This window comes from Hirundo rustica, chromosome 5 (assembly GCF_015227805.2).
Source record: "Hirundo rustica isolate bHirRus1 chromosome 5, bHirRus1.pri.v3, whole genome shotgun sequence".
NCBI lineage: Eukaryota > Metazoa > Chordata > Aves > Passeriformes > Hirundinidae > Hirundo > Hirundo rustica.
In genome coordinates this window covers 39,660,301-39,677,502 of record NC_053454.1, presented here as the reverse complement: position 1 = coordinate 39,677,502, position 17,202 = coordinate 39,660,301, and the positions used below count along the sequence as shown (strand labels likewise).

The following is a 17,202-nucleotide window of genomic DNA, read 5'->3' as shown; positions in this document are numbered from 1 at the left end:
AGAGTAGCAGTGAAAAGGAGACTTGCAAGGGTACATCCCCCTCAGAGGGGTACTGAGCCCTTGCCAGCAACTGTGAAAAGAGCAGGAGCTATTTGCAGCCACACAGTTGTGAATCCCTATGGCCACAGGGGGATATACATTCCTCCACCTGTCATTCACCCCCAGACTCTTCCTCACAGAGGTGCCAGGTTACATCCATAGCTTCCCTACAGTCACACATGCGTTCTCCTGTTTGCACCAATACAAGCACACATCCAGGAGGGGGGAAGCCAAGGTTCACATCCACTTGCTCTGATTGAAGAGGAATTTCAATCATAACCTCTCGTCTTTAAGGAGAGACTTGAATCCTGTCGAGATTGTTCACTGCCAAGTCTTTTGACTACAGCTTTCCTGTAGGTCCTGGTGTGAATTGCCTGTAGCCATTGACTCACCCCACCATATCCTCTCTGCTGCTGCATGCTTCTCATGCACACAGGAGCATTTACTTTTCCCTTTTTAAACCCAACAAGTCATCCAAAGCAGACAACAGGAGCTTGAACAGCTGAGCTGGAAGAGACTGTCAGTCTCTGACCTTGACTGGAGACGAGTCTGGCAGCACACTTACCTTTCAAGACAGGAAATAACTGTGTCCGTGTCCTTCCATGGATGCCTTATGCCTGGGGACAGAGTTGCTCAGCCTGGCAGGGTTCCACTGCTCTGCATTTGCAGACTGATACCTTAACTCCTCTGGGAAATAAGACCCTCAGCCAACAAATTCAGTGCAGTTCCTCTGCATCTATAATATCTCTTAATGCTCACAACATCCTGTAATTTACAGCCACCTTGCTAGAGCTGAGCTCAAGACACACCTGTATGACAAAAGCAACTGTGGGCTGATGGGTACCTTAGAAGCATAAATGTTTATTTTGCACTGAAAACAAATTCAGCCTTATCGAGTAGGTGTACTTCACATTGCTTTGTGGAGTACCTCACACTGCTTGGTGTACTTCGCATATGCATGAAGGATGTTGCCTTGTTTGACTGCTGCCACTAAAAAATGTACTAATATACATGTAGAATACGAAAAAAAGTGCCTTTCACGCTGGCTGCCAAACAAGCTTAATGTTGCAGTACAAACTTATCCTGATACAAGCCAGATTTTGCCCCAGTACCACAATCTCTTGTTAATCAAAAAATTCCATCAACTTCCATTAGAGCTGTCAAAGACGGCATAGCCCAGGCTTTCATCACTTGCCTATGTTTAAGCACATGAGAAGTCAATGGGATGGTTTGAAGCAGAGCGTCTCCCTCTGTGAGAGAAGCTCTCCGTATGATTTACTAACACTTGGGGAACATATTAGCATCCTACATGTGAGAAATGAAATCCAGATCTGACCAAAATGTGGGGCATTTGGCCATTTTAGCGGGTTTATTCTCATTTTCTTTGCAAGTGTTTTCCCGAAGTCAAGTTTTCTCCGTGAGCAAAGTCCATTGCAAGCTCTGAGTGCAAACATATGGAGGTGAAGATATTTTAACTGTAGTAACATGTTCTGCTTATCTCTAAAGGAATGTGAAATCACGTCAAATAATCAGGGCCAGCCTATACGCCGATGAAAATCATTGGGAAGTGAACTACATCTGTGAGAGTGCCTTTGTCATTCCTGCTTGTCCAAACAGATCAATCAGTCCACCCTTGTGCTGTTTTACAGTGCTACTGCTTGACAGCTTTGTTCACATGCTGTTTTTGCCTAAATCACACCAATTGGCTGGTCAGATAAAAGTTATTACAAAAGTTGAAGAAGTATAAATACACAGCTTCTTCTCTTACCTTCCGCTGAGAAGGAAACCGATAACAACAGCCAGCAGAATGACTCCCACTGTTACAGACACAACAATTATAGGAATCTGGCTCTGGTCACTGGATGCAGCTACTGCTGAGATGAGAAACAGAAAATGGAGATTAGGGTTAAAATGACAGCACTCATACGAGTCTTTCTAGTGAGGCTGCCAGAGAGGTTTCAAGTCTTACCAGTTCATTTCTTCTTTTACGCTTTGTGTTTTCCCCCTTTTGCTGTCTGTTCCTAGTTTGGAAAGGATATGGGTGGAAAGGAAACAAAACCACATGCAACACTAAGCCAAAAACCCAACAAGATTGCATCTCATTGCTGAATTCAGAAACCGAAGCGTCACAGAATGCAGCCTTTGAGTTTGTGAATTCAAGTTTTTCTCCTTAGATGAAAACCCAACAGACTCTCATTTGGATGAAAACCCAACAGTCAGAGAGAACATTTATGAAATGTTACTGCTAACAGACATATGCAAAATCTACAAGATAAAAAGAATTACCTGCACTTCAAGGAGCTATAAAGAATTATAAATTAACTCCTCGTGGCATCTCTATCACATGGCCATAAGGTGCCCTCTGTAAAACAGGAATTTTCTAAGACACATACACTGGCTGGTCTTTTTATTGGCCAAAACTTGGGGAAGCAAAACTCTTCCAGTCTGTGCCCTCTAAGGAGCCCTCCTGCCAAAAGGTGATAAAGCTGGTGATAAGGATGCCATCAGAATGGTCAGGAGAGCTGATTGAGAACTGAGTTTTGACATGGGTCATGTAAGAACAGGTGAGCAACCTCCTGTAGACCGTAAAATGGAAATGCTAATACCACTTGTATCTTGTTTATCTGCCCTGCATGGCAGAGGACCCTATTTCCCCCCAGGGGTTGGTACATTGGGGTTCCCCAAGCAAAAACCAAAGCCTCCTCACCTCACCCTCTTTGCTGCCAGCTTATTTATCTGCACATATATAACCACCCCAGGGTACAAATCTCACATCCTCCTTGCAAAACCAGCTCCCTGGCACAGGAACCACTGCTCTGTGGGGGTAAACCTCATTATAGCTCTTAACCTCGTGCCAGCCCAGGATGAAGCTTCATCCACCCCAGAGAGCAGCAGGAATTGATTGTGTACTGAAGAAGCCTTTAACTAAATGATTGAAATAAAAAAGGGTCCTTAGCACAGGATTAACATTATGAAGGCTATAAAATAACTGAATATAGTCCCATATTAATTGTTAAAGGAAAAGAAAGACAGAAAAGCATGGCATTAAACATTGATCTGCACTGGGCTTCAATAGCTCTTCATATGGGAGCTCTGTGGTGCTTAACCGCGAGCGGGGTGGACCTGCTACAGCAGTGCGATTTCAGAAGGATTGGTCCTGACACATTAAATATTTAATGTTAACTGCTCTGAACCCCTGCCATCATCCAGAGATTTTATTAGCCCCACAAAGTTATGAGGGCTCCTTAAGATGGTGCTTTATTGCTTTCTTGACAAAATAATTAAAAAGAAAAACATTTAAAGGAGAACATTAAGCAGTGATTGGTGGTTTTTTTGCACAGTTCAAGGGATAGGGAAAGGAGATAAATTCCACTGTGATCTATGGCAGATGAATTCATAAGCCAAGCTGGGACTTGCTGCCATTCAAACTCAGAGACACACACACACAGTCCTGCATTACCCCTTCTCAGCTTGGTGACACTCCCACCCAGAAGATAAGCTAGATAAGCTCAGAAATCCAGCCAAACCCCAGCTATTGGCAAGGTTAGTTTTTGGGGCTAGATGAGCTTGGTGGCATTTGGAAAGGATGAAGCAAGAAGTGGATACACCCAGCAACACCTTCCACTCAAACAAAAAAAATTCACTGAAAATTGAAGCCCTGGTTGCTTCATGGTGCTTTGCAGAATTGCACAAGCAGGGAGAAGTATGCAAAAGTTCTGAAAATCTGGAAAAAGAGGGATGTCCAAAACAGCTTATGGCTTTCCTCCTTTGCATTTCTCAGCCTGTTGTTGTAGAATTCCTCCAAATGTGTTAAAGAGAACTATAGAAATCTTTCAAACTGGAAACAAAACCTGTTGTTCAGTCCAAACGACTTGGAGAGTGTTTTTTGTTTCTCAGAACAGCCACAGGAAGGTTTTCATCCGTGCTTGAATAAAAATCATTTGCTTTGGCTCTAAGAACTCAAGAAGTTCAGATCTGTACTCTGATGTAGCAGTGAGATTTCGATCTGTGCTTGCTTTCAAAATTTCCAGGATGAGCAGGAAAGCAGTGGGAGTCTGGTCACACTCCTGACACTAATATTGACTTTATATAGGGCTTTGGGGAAAAAATGCTTTTTATAAGGTTTTAAATGTCAAACAGAGCTGCCTTTTGCATGATGCAGATTGAGGCTTATACTGTATTTCAATGTTTTCAAGTGTTAAAGTATCTGGTTAAGTCTGGCCTCAGCCAGAGCTTGAGTCCAACAGATGAACAATTCCCAGTTCCCAAACTGGGGACCATATAGTAGGTATTCCTCTGACTATGCCAGCAGCTCCTTAGTATCAGAAAGTACCTATTCCTCTGCCTTTAAAACGTGAAAAAGACTGGGACGTGGGTATGACTAAATGACCCACAGAATTCCTAGTGTTTAAAAATATTTCCACGTGATGTCCTTCAAAAGTCCTGATTAACACAGATACTTACATGATGGGTTTTATGAAAGTGCCATTATTTTGGACCAGGATCATAGCTAATAGATCAAATGCGCACATATTTCATGTGTTACTTATTAATAGACCAGAAGACTATTACTCAAACAACGGAGAAAAACTATACAGATAATTTTTTGGCATAACACTATTTGGTTGCTACTTATAGGGCACAATTAATCATTAATACAATAAGAAATACATTAAATAGACTGTCCTTACTGCATTAATGTTTGCATTGTGATGCAATTTTCACTGTATTAGCTTAATCACTGGCTCCACGACTACATTTGCACATGTATAATGAGTCCTTGAAAATCTATTACGACTTCAAAGGTAGCATGCACTGAAAAGACAACTCGGCATCTTCTTCTCAAAGATGATGAATTTTAAATAAACTGGAGTAACAGTAATCAAAGTATTGATTAATTTAAATTTCCAAGGAAAACACAGAAAATAAGCGTGCATTTCCCACAGGAACGATCAGAGTATTTCCACCATAAAATTCCTCTTCCATGCACAGAGTACAATTATCAATAAATGACAGCTGTACAAACTAAAAGAGAGAAGACATATTTTCTGGTGGGCAAAATTGTATTTGACACCTCGGCAAAATTCTGTATTTGGGACAAAAAGAAATTCCTCACAGCTGTGCCTGAACATAGAAGAAAGAGCAGCCAAGCCTCTGCGTGCCTCAGGAGTTCACCCTGCCACAGAATCTGTTCCAGAATCCAGCCCTGGATAATCAGATTCATTTAAAAAAAAATAAAATAATATATATATAAAAAATTTAAAAACCCACAAATATAACAGGACACGAAGAAGTCCTGCACCTGCAGTGCACATTTTTTCCATTTCTGATTAGAAGTCAACCTCCTTTTCTTGAGGCTGTGGCATTGGCAGTCAACAGAAACAATCTTTTAACTTGACAGGATGTTGGGGGTTAAGTTTTCCTGTGGAATTTTTCCCCCCATAAGTTGCTACTGATGCTTAAAGGGTGCTTGACCCGTACAAAAGAAGTGGATCACTTAGTTTAGGGGGAACGGAAAGGCTCGCGGGAGCTGAGGGTGGTGGTTGCTCTGCTCTTGGTTTTCCGGGGAGCACGGATTGGGCGACTGGTAGCTGAGTGGAGTCTGGAGTCCACGGTTAACAGAGGAGTCTGGTCCTGGGAATTCTATCATCTGCTGGAGGGCCCCAGAATTCGGAGCTCTTTGCTGCCCTGCTGGATCTGGGTCAGCCCAGGTCCAGCCGTCGTGGCTTCTTCAGCACTGCTCACTTTGCCTGCCAGGACACCCCCTGCCTGCTGGGGACAACCCACTGTTTCCAGCCATCAGCCCGGAGTTTCCACCGTTTCGGCTTGGTGCTCTTGGGATCCCAAGAGATTAGACTGCCTGAGACTTGTGAGACAAGCCCCTCGGGGTTCTTGGTTCTGTTTATTATTATTATTGTTATTATTGCTGTTGTTGTTTGTCTGTCCTGTTATATTTACTAGTGAAAGACTGTTATTCCTTTCCCCATAGCTCTGACTGAAAAGTTTTTTTTCTTAATCTTCCAAATTATAATAACACAGAGGGAAGGGATTGGGATTCCCCATTCCTAGAGAGGCCCGCCTCTCCCTAGCAGATACCTGTCTTTTCAAACCAAGACACAGGAACTTTCCCCAAAAGACACGAATGCTAGTTCAACTCTTCCCCTTGCAGAGAGGCACCATTTCAGGGTTTTTTCCCCTAGATGCAGATATGTAAGAGAGTTCAGCATCCTCTATAGACAGCCTTTAAGGAGCAGGCCCCATCGTCTCTGTCCCTCCTGAGAGGAAGGACTCTCTTACACCAGGCTCCAGTAAATATGGAATTTTTCTAGGCATGAAATGCCACGTATTTCTGAAGCCTGAAGATTTCCTGCCTCACCATGAGGAAGCAAAGGACAAGTGCAGAGTCACAATGTGCCCGATGCTTCCAAAGTCAAGGGATGAAGCCAATAAAAGGAAGCGCTTTCTGCAAAGGCATCGATTCCCTGACTTGTTTCTGGTAAGCGCTGCAGAGACATGGGCTGACAGTAATTAAGAAAACTTACACACTGGGCTGGTTTCGAACTCGAATCTTCGGCTGAAGCCCCCGTAGCCAGCAGCTGTTCGGGCTCGGATCTGGAAGACGTACGCTGAGCCTGGCTTCAAGCCATCCGCCGTAATTGTTGTCTCTTTGGATTTGATGATGGTGTAGCTCGTCTCCTGGTCCTGTTCCCAACATCCCCCAAAAACCACAAAGGTCAACACACAAAGAGTGACTCTCAGAGAAGACAGACTCTTAACAACCCCCAGAGAAACATTACAAAAGATGACTGAAGCATCCATTTTTGAGGATTTCTTCCTCAAAACCCCCTCTCTGAAAGTCCTTTCTGCAATACAAAATGTGAGATCTGATTTTCTCTTTTATAATCAATGATTCTAGGAGGCACCAACTGGCATCTGCAGTAGAAGCAGCTTTCCACTGCTCAGGATGTACATGGCCTGGGGCAATGGAAAGGTTTATCATACAAAGATCAATCCCCAAGGCACAGGGAAGATAAAACAAGTCCCATTGCCTTAAAAAAGGATTTTGATTTACACTAAAATGGCTTCCCAGTACTGTAAGTAGGCCTAAAAGAGAATAATATATTACACACTGTACAACTTTATGCCTGCATTTCTAGAAGTACCAATTAGATCTTGAGAAGGGAATAATAAACCAAAACTCCTATCAGGTATTAGGAAAATACCTAGTTTCTGCATTGTTCTTCTGAAGCAATGAACTTGAAGAAAAAATTCTGAAATAAATCTTCATCTACATTGGTTTCTATATGTGAAACAGTTCCAGTTCTTTGATTAAAATTTTGTTGAAATGCTAAGTAATTACTCTTAGAATTATTTACTGTAACACATAATCTAGACGAGAGCTCACAAATTAAGGTCTACAAATTTAGAAACTGCTTTTTATTCACCATATCCTCTCAGATCCAAATTATTATGAGTTAAACCAGAGTTTTTAGTAGTTCCTTACCAAGATTTCTGGATAGCTCTTAGAATCTGAGCTAATTTTTCTTTTTTCTTTTTAATTTAATGACCAGCTTCCCATAGACAGCAATATGCCTGCCTAAGGTGCTGGGAATTTCTTAAATATAAGATTACAAAATTTCTCAATTGAAGCCTGTTTTGGAGAAATGTGACATACACACAGACACACATATATATATGTGTGCCTTTTTTTCCTTATTAAGGAGTGATTCCCTCTTACAGGAATGCAGTCTGACAAAACTCAGTTTTTCCAAACTTTTAATATAAATCATTCTTGTCCCTTGGAAATGAATGTGAATTTATCCTTATGAAAGGCTGGAAACGGAGAGAATAAAAATTATAGTAGCAACAATGAAAAAAGGATTTAGGTCATCAGCCACAACCTATCTCAACTATGGGTTAAAAAGCGAAAGTGAATATCAGGTCACATCTTTGCTTATATGTCAGCCAATTAACTTTTCAATACACTGTTGGCTTCTGCAAACACTTGGACTCTTGAGCTTTTCTATGGAAAACAATAAACTTCACTCTCAGCCTGCAGAAAATAAATCAAGACAGCATAAACGTCTGGCTGGAGCTACCTCTCCACAAAGGAATCACTCTTGAAGAACTATTTGCTGAAACTATCTTAGACTAGTTCTGGACTACAAATACAACATTTTAAGCCCCTCTCCCAATTGTTGGCCAAATTGTTTGGAAACAAACTAAGGAAAATGAAGAAATACACAATTTTTTTCACTTCAATTATTTGCTTTACCTTTTCTGGTCTCTAAAAGCTATTTTTTCCAAGCCATTCCATGGTAAGGATTCAACGTGCCCAAACAGTCATCAAAACAAGTTAATAAAATAATTAGTAAAGGATGATTTCCAGCAACAAAATAACCTGATTCTTGCTGGGTACTTTAATCTTCAGCCCTACTTAAGTCACTCACGTATCTATTGCACAGGCTGCATCATCTGCAAAAATAATGTTGATTTTATTTTGATGGAGAAGATTTAATAAATTCTTTCCCCTGTTTGCATGGACTGCTTAAGCAGGTCCTTCCCATGGTCAGAGAAAGAAGACAGAAGGAGTAAGGATCTAGTCCTGGTCCATGTTGAGCGATTTCATCTGGATCATAGATAGAGCTAATGGAATATCTTCCTTAAAATAGAAATTCGGTACCCCTAAAAAGACGAGTTGTGACTCAGTTTCATGATTTTCCTCTTGTTTTCATGTAGAAAGCCTGTATGTTTCTGAGGAAAAAAGAACACCTCACAATTCCAGCTAAGGCAAAAAAAATGCTACTCAGTCAAATCCTGACAACCAGATTTTTGGAAATCTAAGGTTTCCAGAGATTTAAGGCCATATCTCTCAAAATACACTACTTTGATAAAGTAGTGCATTTGTAACCATTTTTATTTAGATGACATTAATTTTGCAGGAAGAGAACAAGCCACCATTTGAAATGAAGACTAGGAGAGGCAAGTTTTGTGGGGAGACTGCTTCCCCTTAAATTGAAAGAGATGGGAAAACCCAGGCAAGTTTTTAAACCAAGATGCCCTTCTTCATATCAGAGGACATATGATCTCTCTCTACAACCCCCTTCTCCCCTCCTTTCACAGTGGATGGAAAATCAAATGAGAAATCAAAATACCAAAGGCAAGGGATTGCCTGTTGTTTCTGGGAGGAGGCAGATGCTCAGTCCCCAACCCCTTCTATTTTTAACAAATGAACAGGCTCTATCTTAATGTGATAAGGCTGGAGAGGAATCTGGCATGCGGATTTAATGTATTTGCTCAAGAGAAGTGGCACACTAATGGAAAACAACACCCTCATTTCGAGTCTTCCTAATCATTTACTGCAAAATCAATCTGACATTGATTTACGCATAAAATCTCACCATTCCCTTCCATGACTCAAATAATAATAACTAAAAGACGAAAACAATAAAGAGAAGGTACTTGGGAAGTTCGCAATCAGTCCATCACACCTTTTCAAAATATTTGATTTCATATTCCAGGATGATACCATTGGGTCGATCTGGCTCCTGCCAGGAAAGGGAGATGCTATTTTTAGTTATCTTCCCTTTTTTCACAGTACTGACTGGAGAAGGTGCTGCAAGACAGGAGAAAAAACAGAACAGACGAAAACCATTGTTAGTGAGATGGTCTGCTACAGCCAAAATCAAACTTATCAGTGCATCCTCAAACACAAGACAGTCCTTAGCTACTGCACATCAGTGGGGTCTGCTTCTTCTTTGGTGTTATTTGCCCATTTTAAATAACTGGACTTGCACAGATTCGCAGTGACCACCAAGGCAAAGTAACAAGAACTACTATCTCAGTTTACACATCAACCCCGTCATTCCAAGCAATTTTCAAACACATCAACCCCACGTCTTCTCTTTTCAGTGTCAGGGATCTGTGTTGTCAGAATTACATATTGATTATGGTTTGCTTTCTTTTGCCTGCTTTCAAGGCACGTAGATTTTTCAGAGGACCTTAGATCATGTAGGCTCCTTAACTATTTTGGGATTTGAAGTAGTTTAAGCCTAGTCATCTTTCAGCCCCCTCCTTCCAGAAGCAAGGAATATTACAACCTTTATAATTCAATTGCTCTCCATAAATATCACCGGGGTGTTACAGCTCACATAGTGATGCTAATTCCTTGCAAATGGCAAAAGATTTTAATGGCAATCACAGTTCGGAAGTTCGCAGTGTGCTTGGGGAAGCCACAGCATGAGAGCAGCCATACCAGCTCTGCTCATTATTTTAAGATGCAGCCCTGAAAGGTTATCTGTCCTTTGCAGCACACATGTGCATCAGAAACAGGCTTGAGCCTTTGTATTCAGCCCGATGTCTGCAGAGACTTTTTAAGTTGTGGTTGCTGCCACCCCTGCCAGCTCTCCAGCAAAAGTTGCTATGGGCAATGCAACCCTAACACCTCAGGTATTTCATGCCAGTGATTAGGAAACAACACTGAGTGAAAAGAAAAGGGGATGGGAGAAATTCACTTGCCCATTTGTAGGGCCAAGAGCAGCTTCTCCAGAGATAAAAACAGGCCATGCCTAGATGAAGGAGTTTAACTCTCTCTCAACGCAGGCCAGCTCCTGCAAGTATGACAGGGAACTTGAGACCCATGGCAAAGACTTTTGTGGCCATATAGGAAATGGAATGCAAAGAGCAGCAGCAATCATCCACATTTCATCTTCCAAAACGTATTTGGAGCTAGAGAAAAAAAAAAAAAAATTCCCCTACATGCAGGACTAGCTAATTATCTTAACACTATAAAAAAACCCAACCCACTAAGTAAAATACAGACAACAAATACATTAATTTTTCCAGATCTGATTTGAAGCCAAAACATAAGGGAAGAGCTCCAGACAATTATTCTTGGACTGAAGGCTAGCAGCAAGACTTCTCTGCTATGGCAAGTTCCCACATCTCAGTCTTGCTTCAGCCCTAGTTTTTTACACTCTTGTTTACTTTCCCCACTTGTCTTTTGAAGCATCCTGAAAGGTGTTGGCTATTTCCATACTGTTTTCTGCTGGAGAGCTGGCATCAAGCTGTACAGACAGTATTTGTTTTTTAACTGGGCATCCACCACTGTGCTTACAACTGCTCCACTGAGCAAGTAAAAACCACCTTGCTTTGAATGATGATCATATTATTTATGCAGGCACTACATGGTGATCACCAACAATTTTTCATCAGCAAAAAATCACCTTACCCCTCTGTGACTGACGCCCTCTACAAGTTTTTGGGCCATGTGAAGGCAAATAACCACCTAAATACAGACTGCTAAACTGGTAAATGAATTTCTGTAATCAACCCAGATGCCCAAATATGTGCTATGCATACGTGTGCACAGCAAGCTGAGTTGTGCATATGAGATACAAGATCTGTGCACATGTGTATGTCCAGATGTGTTAGCTCAAAGGAGTTAGAGTGAGTAGTGAGCTCAATTAAAATAGAATGAAGCCCCTTCTGATACAAGGGAGCTACAGAGTTGTCAAGGGTGTTGGATAACCGACCTCGCGGTGTGGTGGTGGTGCCAAGTTAAAGGAGATTGTACAATCCTTGTTAAATAGATGATACTGATCACTTATCATGAGCCACTTAGATGCTACCATGTACAGGGAGGAGCCATCAAAGTACTCAAAAAAGGGACCTATGCCCTCTGGGACTGATCTCCAATGCCCCCAAATCCCTGCAATGCCTATCCCATGCTTGCAGAGCTGGCAGCAGAGGTCTGGCAGGGTAGATATAATTGGTGATGAGCATTAAACCATTTTAAACTCCAGTTTAGAAAAAGTAAACTTGAAAAGAGCAGTGAAGGGAAACCTCAGCCCTCCATAGTATTGACTGCCTCTCAGGAAGGTGAAAACCATGCAATTCCCAGTGTCAAAATCGCCTGATCAGTGGATTTTTCATCCACTTTATTGAGGTTTCCAAAAGTGTTTATAGGACTGAGGCTCACAAGTGCTTTACAGCCAAGAAAACAATGTAAGCATTCCCAATTCATGCTGCAAAACCTTTCCCTAGGAGGTTTAGGGCAGCTTATCTCTTCTTTACGTGCACCTGCATAGTACAACACAAAATGCACCACCAGCCACCCAAACATACCTATCAAACTTAAACCAGAGCATTCTCTCAAAAAAGCGTGTGCAAAAAGCTTAGCTAGTGAGCAGCTTTGTGGACTTAAATGTCTGGGTGTGCAAGTCTCTAAAATGTTCAATTGCGGCTCACAGAATGCTCTGCTCTACCGGGAAATGGATGGAAGATAAGAAAATGAGTAACCCAACTCTTGAAGTAAATTAGAAGAGAGTAACCATATCCTTTTTGAATGTCCTTCAAAAGAAGTGTTAAAGTGTAACCGTGAGATAAAGGCCAATTAAGTAAATTCAATAAATCCCAGCGGTGCTGGCATGATACAGCAACTACTCTGCATCCTCAATGCACAGAGATTACAATGCTCTGAAATGAAGGAAGGAAGGTATAAGTATTTTAGAGTTTTCTTTGTCAAACAAAATGTAATCCAATCCAGGCAAGTTGACAAAGTCTGCAATCATTCCATCTTAAAAGCCTGCAACTGGATACTGTGCTATATGATCTCAGAAAAATAAAAGGATTACTTAAGACTTGCTTTTCAAAGGTCACTGCTTCTGCAAGGACAGTATCCTCCTAATAGAAAGAAGTCAAACCACAGAGCCCTTCCATTTGGAGTACAACATGTAAAAAACAAATTCATGTAAGAGTCAAGATACATAAAGCTGTAATATCTCATGTTTCTCATGTAAGCAGACAGAAGTCTGGTTCAAATCCCTGCCTTGACACAACAAAAGGTGCGTGTACATTGTGAATTGTTCATGTTCTGCACATGTGCATTAATTTCTCAGCCACACAGTCAAGATCAAAGAGGGATATTACATCATTTATGTTTATGTTTGCCATTCATGAAAACAGCCATGCATGTGATGAAAGCAAACAGAAGATGTAACAAGGTGTGAAATTGCCAATGTACATTTTTGCTCTTCTGAGACCAAAAATTAATCAGGAAGCAAAGAAAAGCATAGAAAACTGGGGGTTTTTTAAATTTTTTTTTTAATTTTGTTCTGTTTCTAACATTTCTTAAGAAGAGTAAGGGGATGTACCAAATAAATAAATAAAAGTTTCTGCAGAAGATGGATCATTAGTTACATCTGAATAACTACAGAAAATTATTTCACGAGGAACAGACATTTTAGGACATTGTTCCTCTGCAACCTTTGATAATGACATTAGCACTGAATTAGCCAACTAGGCACCAAAGGCCATATTTACAACATACTGTGCTGTGCCCCACTAATACCTAACATACAATAATGCTTAGTGGAATAAAATGCTAATTATATTTTAAGAGAAACTAATGTTATCAGGTGAACAACCACTGTACCAAGACAAAACAAATAATCCAGTTTCTACTTTTCATGGTCTGTCTAATGCTCTCTCCAGGCAAATTACTTTTGCCTTGGTATTTTTCATTCTGGCAGAAACAATAGCTAATGGCTCCCCATCTCACTCACTCCCAAAGCCATAACCTTTACCTGTTATTATACAGCCAAACAGTTATGTTATAATTAATGCACTTAATAAAATCAGCTATAATTGAAGCAAATGAAACCTATATTAGAAGAGTAACCACAAGACAAGTAACTCTGGTTTCACCTCAAAAGCCCAATATATTGTAATTTTTCACTCAGTTTCTAATTTTCTTTCTCAGGCCTTTGGTGACGTCAGAGTTTGAAGCAAGGACTTGCCTTATTCACCAAGTCACACTAAAGGCATTGCAAAATTGCAGATGGCTTCAAGCAGTGAGTTAATTTAAAAAATATAGATATGTTAATAAAAATAGAAACCCTGCACAGGGAAGGAAAAATAATGCTTCCACTGTATTATCTCTTTGCATTTCTACAGAGGAACTTTTAGGGCAGGTTAATACTCAGTGGCTCTCTTAAGGGTACTTTTACTGTGAATATTACACCTGGGTCAGAACTTCAGATTTAAGTCATAACTTGACTTTTGGGCTAAAATTTGTCATATCCCAAAGTGTACTCAAGTTTGTCTGATAATGGATTTTGAAACTCTTTGTCCTTTGAGAATAAAGAGTTGCAAGCCATGCCTGGCTAGTCAGGCAAACAGGCTGGGCCCCAAGTTTGCAGGTGCTTGCAAATGTTTTTGAAAACTGAGTCCAGGGAATGAAAGGTCCTCATACTAAGTAGCATTAAATGCCATTTCTATTCTATCTGAGATCTTTTGTGGTATGTCAATCCCGCATAGGCCCTAAATAAGGCAAAGAGGTAAACTTTAGCCCCAGGATTAGATTAAATCCAAACAACCTGCCAGGTGGGAGCCAAATCCTAAAACATTGTTCATATACGGAGATCATCTTCTTTTGAATGATTCTTCAAGGCATCTCTTGTGTAGATGAGGACTTTATGTTAGTCCTTTTTACACATCGAATATCAAAATGAGAACACAATCTTCAAATTGCTTTGGCAATGAATATATATTTCTTCAGAACCTTTTCGCCACAAGATAAACCCCTGAGGTGCCATGTCTTCTGTCTCTTTGCAGTCTGAATGGACATTTGAATGCCCCTGAAATCTGAGGTGCCCTGATCTGTACCTTGAAACAAAACAGTTCAAACAAAAGAGAGGAACCCCACAGAAGCACTCCATGGCCCTGACAGAAGCCTCCACGACTAACCCAAGTGTCATAAGTTAGTACAGTTTAGTTTTTTAGTTATAGAAGAATGCAGAATAATTCTCCAAGTCAGGACCGAGGAATTGCTTTAAAAAGGGACAGGGACCTATCAGAGGGTTTGTTGGAATATTGGCATCTGTTCTGACCACTGAAAATTGTTAGCTATGACTTTGGGAAGCACCACATAAAACCCCTTGATTTCCTGTAGGTGGGTCTTTTCTCTTCTTTCCTTTGGCCAGAGAGAGACAGGTAACATCGAGCTGGGCCTGCTGCTCCCCCCTTTTGTGGGGAGCTGGCCTGAGCCTGGCCGGATTCCATCGGCTCCCGGGTGTGGGGGGGAAGGAGAGTTTGCTGCTTTACAACAACTGCTTTCTCTAACCTTCCCTGGAGCAGGGAGAGATCTCTGCCGGGCCCCTGATAAGAGCTATGGGCACCATTTAGGCTGAGGCCGCCCCGATTTACACCGAGGGGTGGGCTGAGGAGGCATTTATGATCCTGCCGGGGTTTTTTTATGGTTCTGAACTGTCCAGGTGCTCTGATCTCTGATGTTTTTGTGTGAGTCCTTCTTCCCTCACCAGCGCAGCCTTGAACATCTAACACCACGAGCTACAGAGGGACAGACAAAGACTCCGAGCAGTTTAACCCTTTCCTAGCAACATGAAGCTTCCAGAGCTTGGCCCTTCTCTGAAAGAATAAGAAAGGACAGAGTGAACATGAAGAAAAAAACAGCATGAAGTCAGTAGATCAAGAGTGAAAAGACTATTGAGACAGAAGGTTAAAGAGTTAGTTGTTCCATTCTTACTTGAGCCACGAAAATGAACTTTATATTTAGATCATTCCTTTAAATCATGGGAAAGATATGCATTTGGGGAGATGATTGTTTTGATTTGTGTGTAGATTTGAGCAAAGGTGTTTGTGATGGACTAAGTAATATTAATCCGATAAGATGTTTGAACAGAGATAAAGATGAGAAGCCCTCTATGCCAGTGAAGAAGTGAGAAGATATCTCTGTACTTTAAGATGAAGAATCCTTTGCTTTGGAGTTATTCACCTTTAAAAAGTGACACCCCAGTATGCAAAAGTCTAAGACCTATGACCCATAAGCAGCTTGGGAACCTGCTAATGGGAGGGTCACAAAGGCAGGTTTCTCTGGGTGGTTGTTTTTGTGACAGTTTAAAACCCACAAGAGAACTGTTCTAGGTTGTCAGTGGGATCCCTGACTCTAAGAGAGACTCTTCCCCTAAAGAATTAATGAAAGACTACTGTCAGACAGTGAAACTGACTGAAAATTACAAGTTTTGTCTCTTTATGTTGTTTTGTAAGACAGTGAACAGTTTGTAAGGGGTGGGAAGAGTGTTTTTGAAGTTCCATTTTGTTTTGATTTTTTTCCAACTTTCTTTTTTCTATTCTTTTAGTGTGTGCTAATAAAACTATTTGTTAATTTTTAAGGTTGAGCCTGCTTTGTTTTTCTCCTAGTCTCTCTCCCACAGAAAGAGTAAATACTAAGACCAGAATTTAATAAACATGAAACCACTACATTAGTGTTTCTGCCCAGTTTCAAAATTAAAACCATTACAATTTGGTGGAGAATGCAGGTATCGATCCCACTACCTCTCGCAAGAGCAGGAAGAGATCTCCAAATTGTAATCAACCAGATCTATCTCATTTGAAAAGAGGTGATCTTTCAGGTGGCTCCCATCCTGGTTCCTAGAAGATTCAACACAGCTCCTTAAGCTCGACACCAGGACACGATTTGACACCCAAGCTGGTAATGGCCAAGGTGCTCCCAAGACCTTGCTGCTTCCCAGCTGGACAGAAGGTTGGGTTCATGAAAAGTGAAACCCCAGCTGGTGCCTAATTGTGTTGAAGAGCCTGTTCTTTCTTTGAGAAAGCTTTCCTCAGATAACTTCTCTCTAGGCTTCTAATCCTTGGACCTAAGACACCAGAAAAGTACCTTTGCTAAAGGCAAAGAGAGCAGTTTGGATGCTGTGGTTTTGTGGACCCTACTAACCCAATGCTTTTAATTACCAGCACTCCCACTACAGAGAAGTGCTCTTGTGTTGGTAGACACAAACCAGAAAAAACACCTTCAATTCATATTCGCGTTAGAAAAATAACAGAAGTCATCTACATGCAATTTGCATTAGCACAGGGATGATGGTTCATCTCTTACTTCTGATCTCTGTAACAGCTCAGGAGATCTGCCTGGCTATACACCAATGTGATCTAAGGCCTCAAGATTTACTGTGCCCCAATACTCTCTGTTCTGGCAGTAATTTCAGCGTGTTTAGGGGAAGAAGAGGTGTGTGTGCACTAAATTCACATAATTCAAGGCTTTCTTTTCTCTGAGTATCTCCTAAAGGAGCTTGCAAGAGAATCAGCAAAGAGAGAAAACAGAGGAAACCACAGCAACAAGCT

At 41.1% G+C, this 17,202-nt stretch overlaps 1 protein-coding gene across 5 annotated transcripts in view; it reads right to left on the bottom strand.

Annotated features, from left to right (window-relative positions):
• The window catches only part of EPHA5 (EPH receptor A5), a 193,939-nt gene that overhangs the window by 40,057 nt on the left and 136,680 nt on the right, over window positions 1-17,202 (bottom strand). For 3 of the 5 annotated variants that reach the window (XM_058420826.1, XM_040063610.2, XM_058420827.1), the window contains exons 6-8: window positions 9,531-9,655; window positions 6,582-6,741; window positions 1,808-1,913 (exon numbers count right to left, since the gene is read on the bottom strand). In XM_058420826.1, the coding sequence (XP_058276809.1) occupies window positions 1,808-1,913; window positions 6,582-6,741; window positions 9,531-9,655 (391 nt within the window). The remainder of the gene's footprint in view (window positions 1-1,807; window positions 1,914-6,581; window positions 6,742-9,530; window positions 9,656-17,202) is intronic. The other 2 variants (XM_040063611.2, XM_040063613.2) reach the window with 1 other exon arrangement.